Genomic DNA, 21,952 nt, shown 5'->3' with positions numbered 1-21,952 from the left:
CTGAATAGAATCACTGCCCTCTTAGCATTGATGTGTTTCAAACAGAAGCATATATGCACAGCTCAAGTTGACTGAACCGTTCTGTATGGATGCAATCAAAGAGGCTTTTTTTTTACCTTTGAGAATAAGTCTGATAATGGTATACTTATTATACGTGATATGTCAGTCTCCCAGAGAGTTTTGCAATCAAAACACATAAAATTGGCCTTCCATCCTACTATGAACGTCATTTTTTCATTATCCAAAAATAGCACCCTATCTCATTTTGAAAACAAGTACATTTCAAAACATTGCGTTTTCTATTTACTAGCAGAATGAAGTGAATTTTTGTAGCCTCAGCCAAATGACTATAAGAAGAGAACAAAAGCTCTTTCAAGGTTACCCTTCTTTACCCCTCGTGTACCCTCATCAAAGAAGCCTAAACAGAATGTTGATAGTGTACACGCAATCAGAAATTATCTGTCTTTTAATGGTCTTTCATCTTTAAACCACTAGGAAAATAGTATTGGAATGCCCATACAATTGCTATACAGGGATAAAATACATACAAGTGCATATGCGAGTTTTTTTGGTTTTTTTTTGCTCTTGACAATTCAAATAGAAGGTTCATCTTTGCTGGCACCTCATGTACCGTTGCTTGATCCTGCCTCTGCTTCTCATTTTATCCTATCATATGTTGATGCTTTATTACTTATTATAAAACGCTGAAACAAACCTTTCTTAGCTGCTCTCATACAAACTCTGAAAGGTACATTTTTGCCTTTTACAGAAGACTGGTCCGAATTTTTTTAAACTTTTGATCAACCGAAAACGTGGTTTTTGCCCCTTTTTATGATCGCTTTATTTACACTTGTCCTTCTTTCACTTTTGGCTCCCTATCTTTTAATCTGATATCTGAGAAGCTTCATCTGTAAGCCTTCTGTATAACTAAGCTCTAATCAACTTTGTTCGTTTCAAAGCTAATAAAAAAAAAACTGAGCTCTCCCGTCCTAAAATTAAGCTAGAGATCAACAAAAGAGAAAAAAAAAACCAATGGCAACGCTAACTCAGACGCCACCCACTGCAGCCTTAAACCGATTAAATAATAACAATAGTTGGAGTGATCCCATACAAAATAAACCTAACTTAGCATTGAACAGCCTCAATTCAATAAACCGTCCTGATTCACTTAAAACTACACTTTCTCTTTACAATGCCATTTTCAGTGATGACGACGATGATGATACCTCACCACCCCACATTTTAGGCAATTATTATCCGACAGCTAAATTGAAGCATCCAATTTCCTCCTCCTCCTCCTCTAGTGGTTCTGTGAATAAGCATCCTATCAACAGCCCCAATACATTAAGACCAACGAACTCTCCTGCTGCTGCTGCTTCTACTGCTATTGATAACGGCACTACTAAATCTTCAATCTATTCATCAAGGTATAATGCAGCTGCTGAATCATCATTTTTAACAGCTTCTTCTTATCACGTACATCAAGCTGATAATGCACTAAAAACATTAAAGCGCATTATTTTGGAGGATGATTGGAAAAAAGTTCTCAAGCATAAAAGTGGCGTAATGGTTCATATGAAAAACGGAATGGATAAAGATGATAAAACGCCTATCTTCAAAGGCGAAGCTGTTATTCAAGGATTCTCACCACAATCTATCTTTTATGTCGTTGGAATGCGCAAATTATGGGATGAGCAGTAAGTGTCTCTTGCAACATTAGCAGAAAAAGAAAAATAAAGTAGGAAAGGGCTAGGATATGATTTGTAGCCCTTCTTACTTTTGCCTCCTCTATTCCCATTAGGTATGAAGATGGTAGCCTTGTTGAGAATCTGACTGATACAATATCATTGACCTATGAAGCCATGAAACCTACACCTACTCAGAAGTAAGTCATTTACTCTCACCACACACAAAATCTAAAGATGTTGCACATAATGCAGGTAAATAAAAGAACTCATCTATTGATTGAAGATCGCGGGATTCGGTTTTAGTCGAAAAGATTGAATGCACACAGAACGGAGCTATTATATTCGCATGTACAAGTGTAGAAACTCCTCGTATACCAAAAGTAAATGGTAGGACCCGTGCTAATATAAAGGTAACCCGGATTTAGTTATCTTGGCGCTTCTCTGTTTCACTGCATTTTGTTTTAACTTTTTGTTTTTTTTTTCCCAGTTGCAAGGCTGGATATTGGAGCCTCTTTACGGAGGTCCTAGACCCGCGACAAAAGTGATTTATGTTGTTCAAGAAGCCATGAAAGGCTGGGTACCAGGATTTGCGAAAAAGACTTTGGCCCGACGACCTTTGGTCATCGCTAAGGTTGCTGAGTATTTAGAGAAAAAGACAAATCGTCTGCGATCGCAACAACAGCAACAAAATCAACAAGTGAAAAGTGGGAGCACTTTCTTTCAAACTTTCACAGGAGGCCGTCGTCGAAGACCATCTATTATGAGTAGTAGTAATAGTAACAGCTGTAGTAGGCCAAAGGCGCCGCCACTCTCCTCTCCCTTGTTACCCGCTTTTCCATCATCGCAGTCCAATGGTTCAACCGGCTTTCTGTCACAGTCTAGCCCGTCTCTATCGGCACTAAAGCCTGCCCCTTCACAGCGCAGTAGGAATGGTTCCCTCTTACTCCAACAGCAACAATTACCACAACAGCCTTCATACAATATAAATGATAACGCAGTGAATACTACCGCTGCTTATTACGCCGGTGACAAAAAAAACGTCTCTTTTGCGCAGAACATTATAGCTTATCCGCTGAAGAATGAACCTCACGAGTGTCATGATGAAATTACGAACAGCAACAGGAATAACACATTATTTGCTGCTACTGAATCAATAGCAGAAGATCAATCAAACACTATTCATAACAAACTGACAAAGGCACAGTTGGAAAAGTCAACCGGAGGTCTTTATTCCTCTCATCGGCATCCAATTCAGAAAGTCGAGAGTCTTCAATTACTTAAACGACTTAGTCTCACTACAAACGACTGGTCTCTCGAGAAAGAATCTGAAGAGGGTTGTAAGCATTACATATTCAACGCTCATATTTCTTCAAGTGAGGAAGAGGATGACTTGACATCTTTATTACATGAGTACAATGGCTCTACTATAAATGGCAACACACCCTCGCGTTCAACACGACGATTATCCTTCATCAGAGTAGACGGTGTTATTGAAGGTAAATGGACAGCAGAGCAGCTTTGCTCAGTCGTTTGTAATTTTGAGGCAAGAAAGATCTGTAAGTAAATATGTCACCTCTATTTCAGTTGAAAGGCATGTACTGACTTTTTTCTTTCTCTAGGGGATTTTTCTTTTGAAAATGCTCGTCGGATGGATAGATTTAGTCAAAAGGATTATTTGGAACAATGGATACTGAAGCATGCCAATACTGCTGTTTCTTTACCAAGTATGGATATGGCTGTTATCACGAGTCTAGAAACAGATCCTGTGACAGGAACAGTCTATGCAGCTTCCACCAGCGTTGATGATCCTCAACTCCCTCCTCCTTTCAATTTTCGAAATACAATTCAAAACTGTATTCGTACTGAAACTGATCTCTATGGTTGGGTATTTCGTCCGCTTTCTAAAAAGAAACAGCAGCGGCATGGCGATGACAACGCCGTCTCATCCATTCATGTATCTTTTATCTGCAACATGAATTTTAACTATAACTTTTCCAACCAAGTATTGCAAGCTTGGATCAATGCTTCTTATCGATCAATAAGTCAGCTGAAACATTATTTAGATCATTATGGCTGTCCTCCCTACATTCGGCGTGTAGCGGGCAAAGTTATCAAAGAAGAATTTGATCCATTCAAGAAGCGCTGTCAGATCAAATATATTGCGAAACATCAGCCGTCGGATTCTTACCGCCAACGTAAAGAACGTCGACAGCAGCAGCAAAAACCGAATCACAATAACAAATCCGCGTCAGCAGCAACAGCATCGTGGTGTACTGATGTTCGTTTTGATCGTCAAATGTATCCTACTGGTGTAGATATTTGTATTACTCCCGCGAGCGCGACCCATATCCAGGTATCTACAAAAGGCCAAACATCCGTCAAGATCTTCACTATCGACGAGTCTATCGAAGGAGAAGAAGTGACATTCTCGATGCTGCCACTAGTTTCTGAACCGGTATCCGCTTCGAATGGGAATGTGCCTTTGCACACGCGGTATGCAATTAACGGCACTTTGTTCCCACAAACAAAGCGGATGGCCAATGCTACAGTAGCCGCTACAACTGCTACTGAAGTATTTTCCAATCACGGTCTTCGACGTGAGCATATCAATGGCTCACCAACGCCTTCTGCTGCAGTTTCAGATAATGACAATTCTTCAGCGTTAAATCCTTCATCTAAAGCTATTACTGTCTTAGATCTTACATCTGTAAACAAGAAGAGCCTGAACGACGACAAAGGCAAGTCCTCAACCAGTTATCGGAAGAGTATAATTTCGCTTAAAATCTTACGCTTTTTTTTTTTTTTTTTTTTAATTTTGCCTTCATTGCAGAATATAAGAATGACAGCTTTTTAGAACAGGGTCGGCGTGTAAAGCAGTATAAAGAGCGAGACTCTATCCGTAAAGAGACACATACTGGGCCCAATTCGGAACATAGTAGTAAGGATCCCGGATTTGTGAATATTCCTAAAGGATATGTGCTCGTTTCTGAACATCAAGTAAGCGGAATATTTTTGAGTGTTTGCTCACACTAGATAAATTCTGATCGCTAGCCTCTTTTCATCTTTTTAGAATAACAATATCATTTCGATCACTGATGAATTATCATTCAATGGACAGCAGTTGTCTTTCATATTCTTAGTTATGGTGCTTTGTTACTATATGGGCAAATTCTCTTCCTGTAGTGCTTCTTAATTGATAATGCCTTTGAAAATGTTTCTATGATACTTAATAATCTCTTGATCCACTATAAATCCCATTTCTCTGTGATCCGAGTACGCTGTGCTGTTCCACTCACACTTCAAGCGTTTTTCGTAATACTTTAGCAGGAATTTACAAAGATTCCCTAGAAGACTGTATTTGATAATGTTTATAAAAGTCGAGACCCAAGCTTTCTTTAAGGTTGTAGTGGGCTGATATATTTAACTTGTTGCTTTTACAAATTCATAGAGTTAAAAAGACAATCAGAGGTATGTATAGGTAAAAGGAGTCCTCTTGTTGAAAATGATGACCAGTTTATTCTGCTTTAGCTGCACCAGCTGCTGGTTGATCAATAATATTCAATTTTGGTAGGCTCGAATCTGCTGCTGTGGCAGCTTCTTTCTTTTGCTTTTCCAATTCCTTTCGTCTCTTATCAGCTTGCTTCAGTTCCTCTGTTTTGATACGTGTAATTCGTGCATACTAGGTTGTTGTTGCAATTATGTACGGCAAAAATGATAGAAAGGTTATTCAGCATATTGTACAAAGAAACATAAAGAATTGATAATATTGTCGAATGGTTACCTCTTTCGTATGATGAAGGCATTCGAAATAATCATCACGTTGTGAAATACAGTCAGAAGGAAGATCAGCTGAAGCATAACACTTGTTGAATTCCTGCCAGAAATGGTAACAACGCCCGCGGCCTACATTTCAAATGCTGAACGTGTTAGATGAGCAGAGAAACAATCGAAAGAAGTAAAGAAAAAAAAACCTATAAGCTTTTTATAAAACAACAATAACATACCACCATCGATACCGAAACCAGAAGCCATTTTTTAATATAAGAGTTACTTATGAGAAGAAGAAAACGGTGTAGAGAAAGCTTGTCTGTTTTCTTGGAGAAGGTCGGTATATCAAAAAATACAGGAACATCCCCGCAAATTTTATGGAGTTTCGGAATCGCAGGGTCGTGACGTACGGGGGAGTTTAAGCAATACTTTTGAGCATCTACATATTCCAGCCCAGAATGATAGTTTGTCTACAGTGATAAATTTAGTGAAAGTATACCATGAAAAAGTAACTTTTTATTAAAGGCTTAGTGAGTGATTTAAAATTCAGATCTTATATATGCGTAAATTTATATGAGCAGGTAGTGTTAGAATTTAACAGTAATAGAGAAGATAATGAGCTTTTGAGCTCATCAGCATTAGCCAAACTACAATCAAACAGCGACAAAAAATGTTAACTCAAATCTCGACAATTTTTCGCAGGTGGGTTACGATACTTACATAATTACTAGGAACAATACCGATTGTACCATCTTGCCTCTTGGCTTGCCACCAATTGCCACTTTTATTTAAGATCTCCATTACCTCTCCTTTAGCAAAACTTAGTTCGTTTGGATCCTCTGGATTTGCTGTGTCTATAAAAAGAAATGATCAACATTTTAAATATACCGCTATATTTAAAAAAAAAACTTAACAATAAGAATATTTACAAGGGTGAAGTGCTGTTGCCGTCATGGTTTGTGATGAAGAAGGCATCATGTGTGATGAAGAAGGAGCGGGTGTCGGCGAAGCGATAGGAGAACCGTAAATGGCCGCTGAATTGTTGTGATCATTCATCATCATTGCAGGTTGTTGCTGATGAACACTCGTAACAGAAGGAGGTGGTTCATGATGGTAAGCTTCAGGTGATGATAAAGCAATCTTACTCTCTTTCTTCGTCGCATTGTTTATTTCTTGCAAACCCACTGTATTTGCACCGTTCTGTGTCACAGGGACGAGGGCGCCAGAATAAATAAATTGGGACACACCAGAATCTGGTGCACTACCAAATAAAATAACCCAGAAAAACTTTTATATGTGTTAGCAAGTATAATTTGTCTTTTGTTCCTGGATCAAGTAGATACTTACCTGCATGATTATCAATATGATAGCACCAGCACTGGCCGCTTGATCCCCACTCCAACGATAAGCTATCAAACCACTGATTGCTGAGGTTAAGAAAGAAATGCTGACGCCTAAGAAGATCAAAAACTGAAGATTTCATTATTCTCAAGCACTGAGGAGACAATCAAACAAACTTTCGTACACGTTTACCATGGAAAGATATTGATGAAACACTTCACGGAAGATGCAAAAGAAGATACCACCAATCAAAAGTAATTCATAAATTATAATCCACCACAAAACGCCTGCTCTACCAATGATACAACCGCCTACAAACATGATAAGCCAGCCTATCTAACATGGAAGAATTGCAGTTAGCTATGCCAGCTCTATCTGTAGAGGACACAATCCTTTACCATTGCCATAATAGCCGACACTAGTAATATAGGATTCCTTCGCACATGAGCTATTGTAAGCATCATTTTTTTCGTCTCGGAATGAATGAAAAAGAGAAGAAAGAGGGAGCAGGTATTCAGCTAAAATCAAGGGGAGAAAGAAAGGCACCACATTACTTTCCATCGCTTTACACACAAAATTAAATCAAGGTAACGCAGAAAAAAAAAAAGTCTACAATCACATTTTCTGTCACTGTCGCTTCCACGTTGTGCATGCAGTTACAAAGTATAAAACACATATCACAACTTGAGCTAATGATAAGTTCTGGATTTTCTTTTATTGGCTTTTCAACTTTTTTCTTTTTTTTTTTGTTGTCGTGCTTTTTCTCTGAGTAACTTTGTATGTAATACATAGTGCGAGATCTAAGGACCTAATTGATCAACATTCGTAAAAGTCAAAGTGTTTAACGGTACTACAAAAATAGAGAGAATATAAAACTGTGAATCAGATAATCTCAACCATCAAATAGAAAGCATCTTTTATCATTACCTTATGGAAGCCAATATCATTAGCGTATTCACGGAAACATTGACGGCACATGTTCAAGTTGTACTTGCGGATGAGACCAGCACGATGAGCACAAACACGGCTGTTCAAATAGCAAAGTTTAGCCTACAATGTCGAAAGATTGCGTAATATGATAAACAATTCGCTGTTACTTTACCATTGACGAGAACCTTTACCGTAGGACTTGGGGTGAGAGTTCCAAACGTTAGCGTGAGCCATGATGAATTATTTATTTGAGAAGGGAAAGAAAACCTTTGAGGGCATAGCAAAAAAATTTTATAGCCTTATCGGGTATTGAAAACAATCTTTCTTTTTTCTTCCTTCTTCAACACAGGCGGGTGTCATACCAACTTGTTGATTCTATTCCCAAAGACATTACAAACATAAAAGATGCAGAAAATGAAGTTTGGCTTGAATCTACAAAAGAAGAAAACACTTAGTCAGTCTTTATCTAAGAAAAGTGCTTTTCATTCGACAAGTGACGACGAGTTAGAACGAGACGACGAAGAAGACCAGAAGCAACAGCAGCTTCACAGCAATAAGAAAGCAAAAGCTCAAGTCAATCGTCAACTGTCTAGCTATAATACGATGACGAAAAAGATAGCCGAGGAACAGGCGAAAGCACTGGAAGAAGATCCCAATATTTTTGACTATGACGCTGTTTATGATGATCTCAAGGAAGTTGAGAGGAAAAAGAAAGAAGCAGTAAAGCCAACGTCAACAAAGCCCAAGTATATTCAAAATCTTTTAGAAATGGCCGAGATTCGCAAAAGAGATAGGTTATTGGCTCAAGAAAGAAAGGTAGCTCGAGAAAGAGAAGAGGAAGGCGAGGAATTTGCTGACAGAGAAGTATTTGTGACGGAAGCATTCAAAAAGCAAAAAGAAGAGTTGGAGCGAATTGAAAAAGAAGAAAAGGAACGTGAAGCACGAGCAGAGAAGAATAAAAGTATGGATATGTTCTATAAGCAAGTGCTAGAGAAAAAGGAAGCAGAGCATCAAGCGTTGATGAAAGCATTAGCAGAAAGAAGTGTAGATAAAAACGTATCGTCAGCAGGAACGCAAAAGAAAGAAATCTTAGATACCGACTTGGCCAAGGAAGCAGCCAAGGAAGGCAAAAATGTGATTTTAAATGACAGCAATGAAATTGTGGACAAGCGACAGTTATTAACAGCAGGTCTCAATGTTAAGCCCAAGTTTGGTAGCCTTGGTTCTCTAGCTCAGTCAGATGAACGTATTAAGGAGAGAATGGAAGAGTATGAAGCTTACAAACGTAAAAAGGTGGAGGAATATAATGCAAAAAGAAAGCAAGGCAGAGATAGTGATGAACGAGAACGTCTAAGCAAAGAGATTGAAAAACAGATGATGGAGGTTAAGCAAAAGGAAAAGGAAGAAGAGGAAAGAAAGCAAAAAGAACTTGAACAAAAGGTACTGGCGAAACGCACGACACACGACGCTGCTATGAATGCTCGAGAACGTTATTTGGCGAGAAAGAAGCAAAAACTGGAAGAACAGAAGAAGTAAGCGCTATGAGGCTTTATATCCCAGCTGGCACTCCAGTGTGAATACCATTCTATTTTATATAGTCTATCCTCCTCCTCCTCCGTTTGAGCTACAATCTGTACATACAACATAAAAGATTCGAGTACGTAAAAGAAAGGGGTGATGTTGTTGTTAAAATCTCATTGGATCTTTTTTTTTTGCATTTATATAGTCTGGTTTGCTTATACGAGCAATGACTTCATACCCTTTTTTTTTTCAAAAAAACATCTGTATCTTTTTATTGGCCTTGTCAGCTTACATTTACGTGATATGGTTATTATAATTAGTTTTTTCAAAGACGAAGGTGTATTATCAATATGTGTCTTTGTCTTTTGATGTACTTTTTGAACGGAAATTATACAGTATTCAAAAGTTTCTTAGACCATTCTAAATATGACAAAAGGATGGGATCAATAAATTATGTATAAGACCTGTGTCTTTTACTTTTTTTTTCTTTTTTTTTTTTTTTGTTACCTTGGTAATTCAAACTTCTCGCCCTTCAGAACTTTATTGTAATAGATGTAGAAGAAGTCACTGTATAATGCTGTTTGAATTAAACCTGCAACCCAAGCGACCCAATCAACATATCCTTCAGTAATATATCGGTATATCCAATTCAACAAATATAATGCTCGGTAAGCACCCAAAGCGAACAAATAATGAGTGGTGATCGTTTCTGCTTCGCCCGCTTTTTGAAGCATGAATAGTTGTGGTAAGATAGCAACTGATTCTAACCAGATCGAAAAACTCCATAAAACCTGTCGAAAAAAGAATGTATCAACTCGTGCAAAAAGCATATAATCAATTTACTATGTACTGTCTTTCTTTACCTCAATTACGGTATAGTCAGCGGTCGAAGCTAATCCAAGAATAAGAGAAACACCAATAAGGTATTCGACTCTGAAAGTATCTAAACTAGCATCGTACGTAGCTTTATATCTAAACCACATCAAGTATAGGATATAGATCGATGAACCGATAAAGAAGATTTTCATGACTGTGTTGTAGATGGAGACGACCTTAAAAAACAAATCCAAGTAACGAGTGACGAAAACAAGTGCATATAAGTATTGTGTTTTGAATGAAATGCCTATATTGGAACGTTTAGTGCTTTTTTTTTCGCGTTAAAAGTGATCAATACCATTCAACTCTTTTACCTGAGCATGAATGTGTTTTTCTAATTTTCAATAGTAGAATGAAAATAGATGCTAAATGCATTAAGTCTGCCACAAGGCGAAATATGTTCATGATGTACGTGTAATAATAATTGAAGGATGCAGAAATTGGGAAAGGAAAGAAAAGAAGCGAAATAGGGGGTGTAAAACAGAGGTTTTAAATATGGAAAGGAAAGGGAGCTGCTTCCATATTGCGTTTTTGTGGTGAGATCAGTCCGACGTGATTTTTCAACTTCAGCAGAAATCAATGCCATTTACGGAAACAAAAGAATTATTTAAAGCCGGTGATTTTGGAGCGTTTACGTGTTCCACTCTCAAAGAACAAATAGTTGATTGCGCATTCTAGCTGGCATCAAGCACTCATTATCTCTAAGCTTTCAATGGCTACAGGGAAGACAGAAATCATCACTCGAAAGTGAATTGCAAGTAAGCAATGTGACAAAAGTCTTGATGTTCGTTTTGCCAATCTTCTCTACGCATTTTCTGTCACTAATCGTTAATTGTTGGTAACTTGCCATATAACAAACTTTGCAAACGTTAAGTTTGGTATCAAATGTGGTGTATCTGTTTTTACTTTGATTTTCGTTTAGAATTATTCTTAAACTATGCCTTTGAATTCTTTTCTATGCCCATTTCTTGTACCGTACGATAAACAATAAGACAAAATCAATTGTGACCAATCGAAAAGAATATAGAGCAAATGCACGCATTGAAACTATCGCACTTTGTTCGACTTTATTGCCTGATATACTACATCTACTTTTAAAAATGGGCTGTAATATAGGTAATGATTGTTTTGCCTTTTGCTTCGTGACATTTTTCAGACAGTTTCATAAGTGATCAACCGATCTATTGCTATCCCTTATTTTGGTGATGCTGCTTCCACCAATTTTATTCTGCTTAATGGTTTTGCTCCGATTCTTCCTTACGGGTAGGTCATTAATGCGACTTGGAGTGTATATTATGCTATTTTTCGTTATCCTTGATAATTGACACGCCTGTTTTCACGGCTCTATTAAAGGATTGTACCTGAAGGGTAAAAAAGAGAATGACTTAGAAAATATCACCACGCCTAATCTGACGATTGCCCAAATTTATTCTAAATTGGCAAGTCTGACAATTCGTCTGGATAACAATATTACCATACTTTTCTTGCTGCTGTCTTTTGTCATGACTCAAGATGGAGTGAACTATATGTCCTTTGATATTTAAAATTGATAATTGTTACAGCTCTCATTTATAGATCCCAGAAACTTATAATTACTCTCATACTATCAGTTTAGAACAAGACTGTACAATTTGAAGTAATATATTTAAGGATTCAGAAGGATTTCATGATACTGACTTATTGTTTATTCTTGTTAATAATAACCTTATGGAAAATGTAACCTGCTGCTTGTGTACTGAGTATATGAACTATGAGACCCAATTTCAAGACAGACCAATGAAATATGATAAATGTATATGCTATTAGTACCTGAAGAGGCACAAACAAACAACAAAAAATAATATTAAAAATTAGAGTTGAGCAGAATGATACATATGACAGAAAAAGTGGTGTTATTGAGGGCTTTTGGTAGTCTTGTTCATTTCTTTATATCTCTTACGCAATAAGATATTATAGCCATCGGCTGTGCTGCTGTAGGTACTTATTTGGTTCATTTAGTATACCAAATGTTCAACACCTTTATAGTGCTAGTATTTTGGTACGTATGAGTAGTATACTATTCACTATTTTCTCTAAGTGATGCGACGTAAAGTTAATTGGGCATTTTGAAGCGCGTATAGGACACTTTTTGCATTTCTATTACCATGGTTTGTAGGGTAAGAGGAGCAGCCATGGTTGTCGTGAAAGGATCGACACATTTTTTGTCACTGCGGTTCAGCATTTTCGGCATTATTTTCAGCAAGCCGTCTATAACTGCAACTGACCGACGATCGGTCATATATTCTCAAAAGGTATAGGTACATACGGTGTTAAATCAAAAAGAAAACTTATCCATATGAAAAAATGTTAAAAACCAGCCGCAACGAAAGGACTTTGCAATGGTAGACAAATGTTTTGAAAGGTGGTTACATCAAACGAATGGCTGAACAAGCTTGAAGAAGGCGTCAATTCTTGCATTATTCTCAAAAAAATTCCATAGCAATTGTTAAAAAAAAAACAAAGCAATCGAAAAATCGACCATCAACCAATATTTTATTCAACTATGTTGGTTTATAAAGGCAAGCAATGCTTTCACATTTTCGTCATGTCTCTCTATATCAGCTACTTATTGCAGTTGTGTCTTGGGGTGCCTACAACGCTGACTCTTTGTCTCTTTATCTATTGGAGTACAAACGTTTATCTCTGCATTAGCTTTTTATCTTTTTAGCATTATCCACTTTCGCTTGATCGCCATCTTCTATTCTACGTTTAAGGGACTGCTGTTGCTGTTGCTGATGTTGTTTCTTTGGCTGTTGTTGTTTACCTTTCTTCACAGTTGGTGCTGTGGTTTCTATTGTCCTTATGGTATTTTCTGTTCTGTATTTGACCGGATCTGAAGCCAGCAGGGCATTACTTAACCAAGGTGCTTCAATGTAGGGTATATCGTTCGTACTTAAGCGTAACGCCTCTTCTTTGTCCTCCATAATTTCCATTAGGATGACGCATGCTCTTTTGAGACCTAATATTTGACTTATTTTCACCTCTGAATCTGCTGGCATAGGCACCAGTTTCACTTTTGCTAATGCTGCCATAGTTAACAAGTGCTGACATAACTGTAGTGGTTTAATTTCTCGTTTACAAATGAATATAACAGGTGTTGATGATTTTGCTTTGTTTTTTGCTCCTCTATCTTCCTTCATATACGACTCCAAAAAGCGTGCTACTGTATTGATACCGATATGTATGCGTTTATTGAGGTCCGGTTCTTGTATCTGCTCTTCAGTTGATAACGGCAGTTTTGAAAGGTTTTCCTCATTATCGGTTGCTGTTGTTTTTGTTCCTATTGTATTCTTTTTCTTCAGTTGCTTTTTCTCTCGGCAAGCCTTTCGGTAATGACCCACTATTTCCAGAGATCTATTCGAAGGATGCAGACTTTAGTTGAAGCCAATTAGATAGCATCAGCTATTTAAAGAGGTTTTTCTTACTTCAAAAGTTGGTTTAGAATTGTTTGGCCAGTCTCCGTATGTATAGTTGGCCACTTCAGAATGAATGGCGAATTCAAGACGTTCTTATAAACGTTTTTTTTATTGGGAGATACAGAAGCCGTTCGTACGTTCTTTATTGCTGTATATACTTTTGCTTCAGACATAATGATGAACAAGAAGATCGATCTAAGCTGCGAAGATAAAGAAAAGCCTCAAAAATCATTTTCAATTGCTGAGCGGTTATTAATTTCTATAGTTTATGAATTGAATGTCAAAATTGTTTTATCAAGGGATGCTTAAGTTAAGATGGATAGAAAGTTAGTACAAAAAGGGGCAATGGCGGCTAATAATATTAATGAGATACATCCTTTCGAAGGATTAGAAAGTATAATTTGAATGTAGTACGTAGAGCTAGGTAAGTCATCTTAGGATGAAACAGTATGTAGGGAAAAGGGTGAAGGTAATGATATAAAGGGGGTGTATGTGTCAAATTGTGTATACAGCATATAGCCTCTAAAGAATAGTACAAAGCTTCTTATGAAGTCGTCGTCCGCCAGATAATGCTGCCTTTGTAGCAGCCTCTATAACTTCATCTACATTAATTTTTTGCAGTGCACTACACTCGTAATATTTGGCTCCGATTTCTCTGGCCAATTGTTCGCCCTATTCAACGTTGATATTCCTGTCAGCAATTAATTTACTACTGAATCACATTCAGACGAAGCTTACCTCTTCCGGTGTAATCAGCCTTTGACCTACAAGGCTTAACCTTCTAATCTCGTCTTGATTTGTTCTGAAATCGAGTTTTGTGCCAACTAGCAGTTTAGGTACATTTTCGCAGAAATGCGTTACTTCTGGTAACCACTATTGTACCAATTTTGAAACTCGAGTCAGTTTTCCAAAGGTTTTCTATCGCACAAGTGCTTGCTACTGAGTATTGTAAAAGATCACTTACTCTATCTTGAACGTTTGTAAAGGATGTACGTAAGTTGATGGCAAAACAAATAAGCACGACATCTGTTTCTGGATATGATAATGGTCGTAATCTATCGTAGTCTTCCTGTCCTGCAGTATCCCATAATGCTAGCTCTACAATTTTTCCATTATCCAAAGGTACATTGGCGATATAATTCTCAAAAACAGTCGGAACGTATCTCTACAACCCAGAGATTAATGTTCAAAACTTTCCATGCATCCAAATTCACTTTCTATCCAATGGATAACTTACCTGTGGAAAGGCTTTCTTTTGGTATACAACCAAGAGACTTGTCTTACCACAGCCACCGTCACCAACAACGACCAACTTTTTACGGGCAATCTACTCAAATCCATTCAAAAGCTGGTCAGACCTCCGTAATTGTCAACAATAGTTTTTGTTCCTGACTTTCTTCGGTGTACAAATCCTCATCCTTTCTACTTACTCCTCGAGTCATATTGTAGACGTGAATTCTTTTACGTTTCGTTCAACCTTTTGTTTAATACCAAATAACAGACGGAAAGAATTAAAAAACGAAAGAAAAGAGAGAGAAGTGGATGTAAAACACAAAGCAACAGTTTGAAAGCGAAAAAGATTTTAAATTGGATATATATGGAAAAAGGAAAACAACCGAAAAAAGTGCACAGAAAATTTGATTGTCTTATATCCATATCTCAGCGTAGAACACCATTCTTTATCTTTCTTTGAGCCCTACTATGCTCTCCTATTCTCGGGACTGTTTTATTGTCTTTGACGTTATTAATCGTATATGGATCTTCAATATATCTCAAAACATTTTTATTTCGTTGTCTTTTCGGTCATTTAATTAAAATGCAGCAATATGGCGCTACTTTAAAAACGAAAGCATACAAATAACAAATACACCAGTTACGTTTTATTCAAATAGACTGTAGGTTGATCCATATACAAGCTAATATTATGTTTGTATGTTTCCTCCTGGCTGCTTCTGCTGTTGCACGGTTGAGAGGCTTTTCCCTGACAGAATAGGCGATATACTAGTTAAATCAATTGATCGCTCACTTGCTAAATTACTGATAGATTGAACGGTGGCTACAATCTCACGTGTAGGCGGTTCTACGGGCAGAAGAAATTAAATTAGTTCGTTGACCAATATGAGAATCTCTAGGTTTAAAAATTGTAGTTTACTCGATTCGCATAAAATAGACAAAATTCTTATCACCAAGCTTTCTCCGCCAATAGGGAATTCCTTAACGAGACTTACGAGATCTTGCGAACGCATGCCAATGGATTTTATCATACTTACAATGTGAAGTTGAATCAGCTTCTTCACTTTATTCGATGCTTTTATATAGACATCAAATAGCCTATGAAAAAGAAATAAAAGTTAATTTCCAAAAGCAAATTATATGGAAAGCAAGAATTAAGGATGGTTTACTCTTTAAGAAGCACCGGTCGTCGAGTGCATAGGACGAAAAAGAGTTCGGCAAATCTCACTACGTCCTTCTCTGTCCAGTCATTATTTGCATCTGTCTTGACCTCACTCATACTATTCTCTGTTTCAGCAGCTTCATCTATTTCCATAGCGTTTGTGTTTATTTCATTATCGTTGGCTTCTGCTGATGTATTTTCGCTAGTGGGCGCCATGGTATTCTGTTGTCCGGCAGTACCGTCATCATTGTTTGTTTGCTGTTGTTCCTTGATCGGTTTGGTTAAATTATGTAAGGATTCAATGGAGAATTTCTCTACTCTTTCAAAAATCTCGGCTTGATTAGGATTCCACTTTTTCACAGCCACGATGCTTGTCCGTCTCTTTTTGTCATCCTCATTAATGCACAAATTAAGAAGGACATCTAGGGCCGCATAACGTATAGTCGGTCGATTGGTGACTAAGCTACGCAGAGTTGAAACACAAGATACAAACCGTTCAGAGACAGTCTCTAGATTATTCTTTATCATGTCTATTACGGTAATATCCACGTCAGGCGCTTCTAGCACTAATTTTGTTAAATTACGATCTTTGGCATCTAATTTTGGTATACATGTTTCCAATAACTTGTGGAACCACTTGAAATAACTGGGTGTATAATTGCTGATGGTTCTCGATGATGTATCTTCAGTACCATCAGTGACAATACTGTCGCTCTTGGCTTTTTGCATATGTCTTTTATCAAATAGAAACTCCTCATGTAACCAATCTAATGCTAAATCAAGTCTAAGTTTTATGTAAAATATCAGTATAGGTTCCGTATTATTTCTCTTTCATAAAAAAGCCTTCCTATACCTTTGTGTTAAATCATCTGCTATGAAAGTGATGAGGGACTCTTTCAGTTGACTATTGACATCCTCATGCTCGTCGTCATGAATAGTGATTGCCTTTTTGTCCTCCATCATCTCTTCATCACTATCCTTTTTTTTGCTACATTCTGTAGCATCAGCAATATCCATTATATTTGTACCCTTTGTCAGTAATTTACTGATGAGCATAAGCCAAATACTTTTCATATTTGTACTATTGAGTACTAAATTTGTATCAAACAAAACTCCGGCCTGTAGTATTCTATCCACTGACATTTTGATGAGCTTTCTTTTTTCTGCATTTCCTAGAATTGTTTGTTGGCGATCCAATTCATACGGCTTCAGTTTCAATGCTTGGCTAGCTCTCTCTTCGACACTGGCGAGTAATTCTACTTTAGGTTTGCTATCCTCTTTTTCTAATCGCATCAGTTGTTCTTCTTCTTTTGCAATCTTAGCTCTCAAACTTGCATCTATGCTTGTACTCTGCGGCATTTCTTCATCTTCATCTGAATCAAGCATACCCTCTAGTTTCTTACTAGGTTGATAGTCATTCATAAAATCTGCTGCTTCATTCCCAGACAATTTCGCTTGTTGGGCCGGTATATCATTCTCTCTTCTGAAACGAGTATCATTAATGTATTTCGGTTGATCGTAAGGTGGTGGATAAGGAGGTGTGCTGGATCCACTGATAAATCCTGGTCTATTTACTGCTAATGTGACTCCTTCAGGTGGTAATAACTGAACTCTTTCCGTCATAACTTCAATAGGTACATTTTGTAACACGGTCATACATAATTGAACTACATGTTGCAACGGTATCCGTGTTATATCATAGTTTGCAAGAATATTGTTCTGCGAATTTGTAGGTATAACATATTCAGTTTGAGACGTTGATGTTTTGGCTCGTTTATCAGCACGGTCTGAATCCTGTTGTTGATGCTGAGAGGCTGCTCTTTTGCGTCTCGCGGCTTCTTCGGATCGTTGTTGGTCTCTTCGTTGAAATATTGCCACATTACCTCCAACCATACCAAAAGCTGAAATCAAATCTGAACGGTGTGTTATTAGTGACTCCGTTCTGTAAGAAAACAGAGAAATGGATGGTGAGATTCCACACGAAGACGAATCGGTCATTATTTTTGTCGGTTACCTGATCAGTGATATAAACGCGAGTTTTATAGCTTTGTCTACATTTCGATAGGTTATTGGCGACTCCTCTTTTGGTCGTGTCTTCTTCCATGTAGTGAATGCTTCAATAACTGGCTTGATGAATTGCGGTCGTTTCTTCACAATAAGTGTTAAACAACTTATGGTGGCTGTAATTATTGATCTATCATAGAATGATTTTGACAGTTAAAAAGCCAGCCACTTCCATGTACCTCAACTAGACTCTGCTTCATCCTTACTCGGTATCGGATTTCATTGCCTCAAGAATATGGTTGAACACATCTGTTCCTTCTTTTTCTAGTTCTTGACTCTTTAACAATCTGTGGTCTGCTCGTAGCTATATATTATTATTGCAAGATATAAGCTTAGTACTATTCTTTTTTTTTTCTTTTTTTCTTTTTTTTTTTTTTTTTTGCTTTTTTGTTGGTTTTCGATCACTTTACATAAGAAGTATTTGACAGTAAGATAACAATGACTTGCAAACATTTGATTGTGGCAATTTTCACACCTGTGTTTTTATGCTTAGTCAATTCCGTCTCTGCTAGGTTCATAAGCGATCGTGTCAATTCCCATAAACGAGACTCTGCTTCATTTTGACATCTGAGGAAAAGAAAGAAGCAGCAAGTAAAGTCAGTGTTGCTGCTGAATTAACAAAGATTCACAAAAATGAAATGAAAGACGTATAACAAGGTCAAGACGGAAGCACCTTTCAGCCTTGTTTAGATAGTCTCTTACATTGTTTTATATACAATAGGTAATATAGTTGAGAATGCTCTTATAGAGTTTTTAAGAGTTTTCAATTCTTCCTTAGAAGCATCACTACCATCGTCCTCCCCTTCTTTCTCAAGCCCTTGATGAATCAAGTCAGATAAACACTCTAAGAACCCCTTTGTTGCGTAGATTTGGGCATTATCAGGTTGCGAAAGAACTTGTTGATCGAATTCTTGTAGTTGAGCAATTTGCCGATCAAGATCCATACTCAACTTGGTTTTGGCTGATGAGAGATAAAAGGAAGAAAGAAAAGTAGAAAAAAAAATCAAGAAAGCTAATAGGACGGCAGATACAGAAAAAAAAAACCAAAAAAAAACGCGGGCTTTTTGTTAGACTTACAACATCCGAGCGGGGCAAGCGTTAACGCATGAAAGACATGGATGACAAGTAATGATAAAATTAGGATTATCTCCTATGAATATGACTATTGCCACTCCCGATGTTTGAGTATGAGGCTATACGCAAAATGAGACCTAACGGCTGCTTATCAAACAATAAGAAACGTACTAGAACTCTGAGATCAGGAACCGAAAAATATATAATCTTTGACTCTTCTTTTCTCAACTCATTTTTTGTTCTATGCGATTGTAAGTAATTATACGGAGTCCGGAACCATCATGTCAGCAAGTAGAGAAGACTTTTCCTCACATCAAGCTCATTGTTCGATAAACCAACTTCTGCGAAAACCGATACGAACTAGTACAAATTGTTTAAGGTTGCATTAATGATTATTTGTCTAGTTTATTTGAGTAATATGTACAAAGATGATATAAAGGAATAAAATTATATTGCTAAAAAGTAATAGTTGAGAAACGAGCAACAATCAACAATGTTGCCCAAGTTATTTACAAGTCTAAAGCTTAATTACATTTACAATTGAAGTGATTAAGCAAACGAAGATGCATTTTCTTTGCGATTTGTTTCCGTTTCGTACTCCTGCTTCACCTCAGAGATAATATCTTCTTTATTTTGAGCAATACGATCGGATAAAAAGTGATTGCAATCTCGGTGAACAGCTTCATCGGCTCTTACAGCAAGTACAACGTCGCGAACAGTAGCAGTGGGATGTAAATTGTAGTAGTCAATTGCTATTTTTGGAGCTGGCTCATTTTTGATAAGACCTGCATCAATATCGTTCAGAAAATGTGTATAAGAGATGACAGCTTCTTCTTCCAAATAACCACACATACGATGAGCCGTTTTGGGGCTGAAAAGATACAGCATAAAGTAGGCGTTGAAGAAAATGCCTTGAGCACCCAATACAAGCAAACGATGGAAAAAAGTAGGTTGAGCACACTTGATCCAGCAAATCAAATGAAACCTTTCATTTTCAGCTTCATGCAATAAATGAGAGATCCAGCCGCCATCTTCTGTCATATTACGTAAAGATTTCATATGACGTAACATAGCACCTACCATACCGGGTACAGCTGCAATAGTTTCTAACATCATAGCGCGCATGTAGTGATTTCGTTTGAAGTAAGTATCGGGTAAGGTGCGCAACATCTTGACTATATAGTATGCTGATTTATCTCCGAATGTACGAGGAACGACATGTTTGCCCTCACCAAAATCGAGCTTTTCTAAGGCTTCAGTTGTTAATTTTTGCCCTTCAACGAATTCTTCACGCATGGGGATCGGTCGAGATTCCAGCGCTTCACGGAAGAAGTCCTTTGGAATATTGGTGGCAACGTTTTTAATGTTTTCATGAGGGGCTGCTTGACGTGACACTGGTGTGGTACTGAAAAACGCACGGTGGGTTGTGCTGAAAGTTGCGGCAGGTACTATAATTCGGGATACAAACGATTTGGTATAAACCAATTTTAGAGCTGGTATTGTACTAGATGTACGTAGCATTTTGTAATGTTAATAAAAATTTAGATGTTTCTGTACAAGAATGATAGATAAATCGATAAGACGAAACTTTCTTTTTATATGCTAAATCATCCAAAAGTCTTTTGATCCCAAGCCTCCGAAACCAAAAGCACTTCCGTTCAAACGGAGTTTTCACCCGAAGCATTTCAACTGGTCTTCCCCGCGATCAAAATTACAAGTTTCACTTAGTTTCTCTGACCTCACGCTGAAATCAAAGGTGGAGAATTAATTGTGCGGTACTAACCTTCAACCTCATTTCTCATAACGTTGATTTGGTGTGAAGAAAAGGTTACATATCTAGATACTAACAGAAATTATTTTTGTAGGGCTTCTCCGGGTGAAAATTATGACTCTTACACTTTCCTACTTTAGCCAATTAATTTCGGTTCCTAAGATGTGTAAGCAAATTGATAATATCGCTCCGGTTTGATTCGTACCCAATAGATGCTTTTGGTTTCGTCCACAGTTTTTTTTGTTTAGACAAATCTATACGCCTGTATTGTCCTCCTCCAAGAGATTCGAATATGATAAGAATCATCAGAGACACCGGGATTTCAATAATACATCAGGTACCAATTGTATTTATTTACAAAATAAAATACAAAAAGTATGTATAGCAACTCTATTTTATGGAACTGCACCGGCTAAAATTAGAGGAGCAACTTTGCTAAATGAAACGGCTTTTGCAGGCAAATAGCTTCATCATTCTTAGATGAGTCAATCTATTATCCCCTGTAGTGTTACAAAGGTCATTCTCCTATATGGAAGTCGAGCAAAATAGTAACAGGCTGTATGACTTATCAAAAATGATTTACTGGTCATGGCAGTAAAATAGATTGGGTTAATCGAATGCTTTTTTTCATTTCACAAAATATCTGCATGTGATAGCAATTGTTAGGATTTGTCAATCATTTAACTCGATAATATAGACATAGGATACTTATTGGTCTTCACGTGTAGTTGATTATTGTTCTCATGTAAGAAAGAGAAGGTCTTGCGCATTCAGCAACGAATAAAGCGCACGAAAAGAGATCAGAGCATCCGATCCATTTGCTAGACTCTAGAAAAAGACATATATACTTAAACTACGTTGTTAAAGTTTAGGAATCATTGATAAACGTGGAAAAGGATTCAGGTACTGGTAACATCAACTACTTTTTTTTTTTTTGATGCACAAGATAATTACTTGTGAGGATACCCGCAAGAAATTTTTCCCCGGGTTTTAGCGAATACATGTACGAAACCAGCATTTCATGGATAACTGTCTTTTTTTGCCTGTTAACTGGAATAAATTTTGGTCA

At 37.3% G+C, this 21,952-nt stretch overlaps 11 protein-coding genes across 11 annotated transcripts; 2 read left to right on the top strand and 9 right to left on the bottom strand.

Moving 5' to 3' along the window:
- Positions 1-1,032: 1,032 nt before the first annotated feature.
- BDF20DRAFT_908634 (uncharacterized protein) lies at positions 1,033-4,881 on the top strand (the record flags this gene model as incomplete). Its single annotated transcript, XM_053083499.1, has 7 exons — positions 1,033-1,697; positions 1,802-1,885; positions 1,972-2,098; positions 2,176-3,244; positions 3,308-4,453; positions 4,519-4,685; positions 4,759-4,881. 7 exons carry the CDS (start codon positions 1,033-1,035, stop codon positions 4,879-4,881), a joined length of 3,381 nt encoding a protein of 1,126 aa, XP_052940042.1.
- A 423-nt stretch (positions 4,882-5,304) lies between these two features.
- On the bottom strand, positions 5,305-5,592 carry BDF20DRAFT_795603 (uncharacterized protein; the record flags this gene model as incomplete). Its single annotated transcript, XM_053076265.1, has 2 exons — positions 5,305-5,367; positions 5,470-5,592. Coding segments are annotated over 2 exons (186 nt in total), but the record flags the coding sequence as incomplete, so codon positions are not given.
- Positions 5,593-6,677: 1,085 nt separating this feature from the next.
- BDF20DRAFT_787605 (uncharacterized protein) lies at positions 6,678-7,261 on the bottom strand (the record flags this gene model as incomplete). The annotated part of the gene is made up of 4 exons (XM_053076130.1): positions 6,678-6,743; positions 6,804-6,926; positions 6,990-7,133; positions 7,196-7,261. Coding segments are annotated over 4 exons (399 nt in total), but the record flags the coding sequence as incomplete, so codon positions are not given.
- A 418-nt stretch (positions 7,262-7,679) lies between these two features.
- On the bottom strand, positions 7,680-7,961 carry BDF20DRAFT_812101 (ribosomal protein S14p/S29e-domain-containing protein; the record flags this gene model as incomplete). The annotated part of the gene is made up of 2 exons (XM_053076749.1): positions 7,680-7,824; positions 7,900-7,961. The coding sequence occupies 2 exons, from the start codon at positions 7,959-7,961 to the stop codon at positions 7,680-7,682; spliced, it is 207 nt and encodes a 68-aa protein (XP_052940039.1).
- On the top strand, positions 7,861-9,585 carry BDF20DRAFT_967 (coiled-coil domain-containing protein 55-domain containing protein). The gene is made up of 4 exons (XM_053084979.1): positions 7,861-8,629; positions 8,690-9,259; positions 9,326-9,384; positions 9,454-9,585. Exons 1-3 carry the CDS (start codon positions 8,133-8,135, stop codon positions 9,348-9,350), a joined length of 1,092 nt encoding a protein of 363 aa, XP_052940038.1. The 5' UTR covers positions 7,861-8,132; the 3' UTR covers positions 9,351-9,384; positions 9,454-9,585.
- BDF20DRAFT_822 (ER lumen protein retaining receptor-domain-containing protein) lies at positions 9,461-10,638 on the bottom strand. Its single transcript, XM_053077658.1, has 4 exons — positions 10,439-10,638; positions 10,112-10,300; positions 9,756-10,039; positions 9,461-9,668 (listed from the first exon to the last, which is right to left on the bottom strand). The coding sequence occupies exons 2-4, from the start codon at positions 10,274-10,276 to the stop codon at positions 9,659-9,661; spliced, it is 459 nt and encodes a 152-aa protein (XP_052940037.1). The 5' UTR covers positions 10,277-10,300; positions 10,439-10,638; the 3' UTR covers positions 9,461-9,658.
- An 871-nt stretch (positions 10,639-11,509) lies between these two features.
- On the bottom strand, positions 11,510-12,402 carry BDF20DRAFT_830880 (uncharacterized protein; the record flags this gene model as incomplete). Its single annotated transcript, XM_053078393.1, has 3 exons — positions 11,510-11,655; positions 11,846-11,933; positions 12,268-12,402. 3 exons carry the CDS (start codon positions 12,400-12,402, stop codon positions 11,510-11,512), a joined length of 369 nt encoding a protein of 122 aa, XP_052940036.1.
- Positions 12,403-12,606: 204 nt separating this feature from the next.
- BDF20DRAFT_1646 (uncharacterized protein) lies at positions 12,607-14,106 on the bottom strand. The gene is made up of 3 exons (XM_053074829.1): positions 13,738-14,106; positions 13,589-13,671; positions 12,607-13,517 (listed from the first exon to the last, which is right to left on the bottom strand). Exons 1-3 carry the CDS (start codon positions 13,750-13,752, stop codon positions 12,812-12,814), a joined length of 804 nt encoding a protein of 267 aa, XP_052940035.1. The 5' UTR covers positions 13,753-14,106; the 3' UTR covers positions 12,607-12,811.
- Positions 13,927-15,315, bottom strand: BDF20DRAFT_1371 (GTP-binding protein rhoA). The gene is made up of 5 exons (XM_053074762.1): positions 14,973-15,315; positions 14,817-14,906; positions 14,544-14,744; positions 14,318-14,452; positions 13,927-14,251 (listed from the first exon to the last, which is right to left on the bottom strand). Exons 1-5 carry the CDS (start codon positions 14,994-14,996, stop codon positions 14,102-14,104), a joined length of 600 nt encoding a protein of 199 aa, XP_052940034.1. The 5' UTR covers positions 14,997-15,315; the 3' UTR covers positions 13,927-14,101.
- A 186-nt stretch (positions 15,316-15,501) lies between these two features.
- On the bottom strand, positions 15,502-18,556 carry BDF20DRAFT_903803 (uncharacterized protein; the record flags this gene model as incomplete). The annotated part of the gene is made up of 8 exons (XM_053082944.1): positions 15,502-15,659; positions 15,732-15,910; positions 15,982-16,072; positions 16,214-16,598; positions 16,887-17,916; positions 17,989-18,168; positions 18,245-18,342; positions 18,449-18,556. The coding sequence occupies 8 exons, from the start codon at positions 18,554-18,556 to the stop codon at positions 15,502-15,504; spliced, it is 2,229 nt and encodes a 742-aa protein (XP_052940033.1).
- Positions 18,557-18,984: 428 nt separating this feature from the next.
- BDF20DRAFT_903802 (alternative oxidase-domain-containing protein) lies at positions 18,985-20,633 on the bottom strand (the record flags this gene model as incomplete). The annotated part of the gene is made up of 3 exons (XM_053082943.1): positions 18,985-18,999; positions 19,722-20,447; positions 20,562-20,633. 3 exons carry the CDS (start codon positions 20,631-20,633, stop codon positions 18,985-18,987), a joined length of 813 nt encoding a protein of 270 aa, XP_052940032.1.
- Positions 20,634-21,952: the final 1,319 nt, after the last annotated feature.

Source organism: Mycotypha africana (assembly GCF_025528875.1).
Source record: "Mycotypha africana strain NRRL 2978 chromosome Unknown BDF20scaffold_1, whole genome shotgun sequence".
In the NCBI taxonomy this organism is placed as follows: domain Eukaryota; kingdom Fungi; phylum Mucoromycota; class Mucoromycetes; order Mucorales; family Mycotyphaceae; genus Mycotypha; species Mycotypha africana.
This window is presented reverse-complemented; position numbering and strand designations above follow the sequence as displayed.

Bases quoted from the DNA above. Each gene is read 5' to 3' on its own strand.
- BDF20DRAFT_967 (XM_053084979.1), top strand. From the start codon at position 8,133: ATGCAGAAAATGAAGTTTGGCTTGAATCTACAAAAGAAGAAAACACTT. The intron at 8,630-8,689 runs GTTGGAGCGAAT...GAAGAATAAAAG, and splicing joins TTCAAAAAGCAAAAAGAAGA to TATGGATATGTTCTATAAGC. The intron at 9,260-9,325 runs GTAAGCGCTATG...TATTTTATATAG, and splicing joins AAACTGGAAGAACAGAAGAA to TCTATCCTCCTCCTCCTCCG.
- BDF20DRAFT_822 (XM_053077658.1), bottom strand. From the start codon at position 10,276: ATGAAAATCTTCTTTATCGGTTCATCGATCTATATCCTATACTTGATG. The intron at 10,040-10,111 runs GTAAAGAAAGAC...TTTTTTCGACAG, and splicing joins CTGACTATACCGTAATTGAG to GTTTTATGGAGTTTTTCGAT.
- BDF20DRAFT_1646 (XM_053074829.1), bottom strand. The intron at 13,518-13,588 runs GTAAGAAAAACC...TCCTTCGAATAG, and splicing joins ATTCTAAACCAACTTTTGAA to ATCTCTGGAAATAGTGGGTC.
- BDF20DRAFT_1371 (XM_053074762.1), bottom strand. From the start codon at position 14,996: ATGAGGATTTGTACACCGAAGAAA. The intron at 14,907-14,972 runs GTCAGGAACAAA...GGATTTGAGTAG, and splicing joins GGATTTGTACACCGAAGAAA to ATTGCCCGTAAAAAGTTGGT. The intron at 14,745-14,816 runs GTAAGTTATCCA...TCTGGGTTGTAG, and splicing joins AAAAGAAAGCCTTTCCACAG to AGATACGTTCCGACTGTTTT.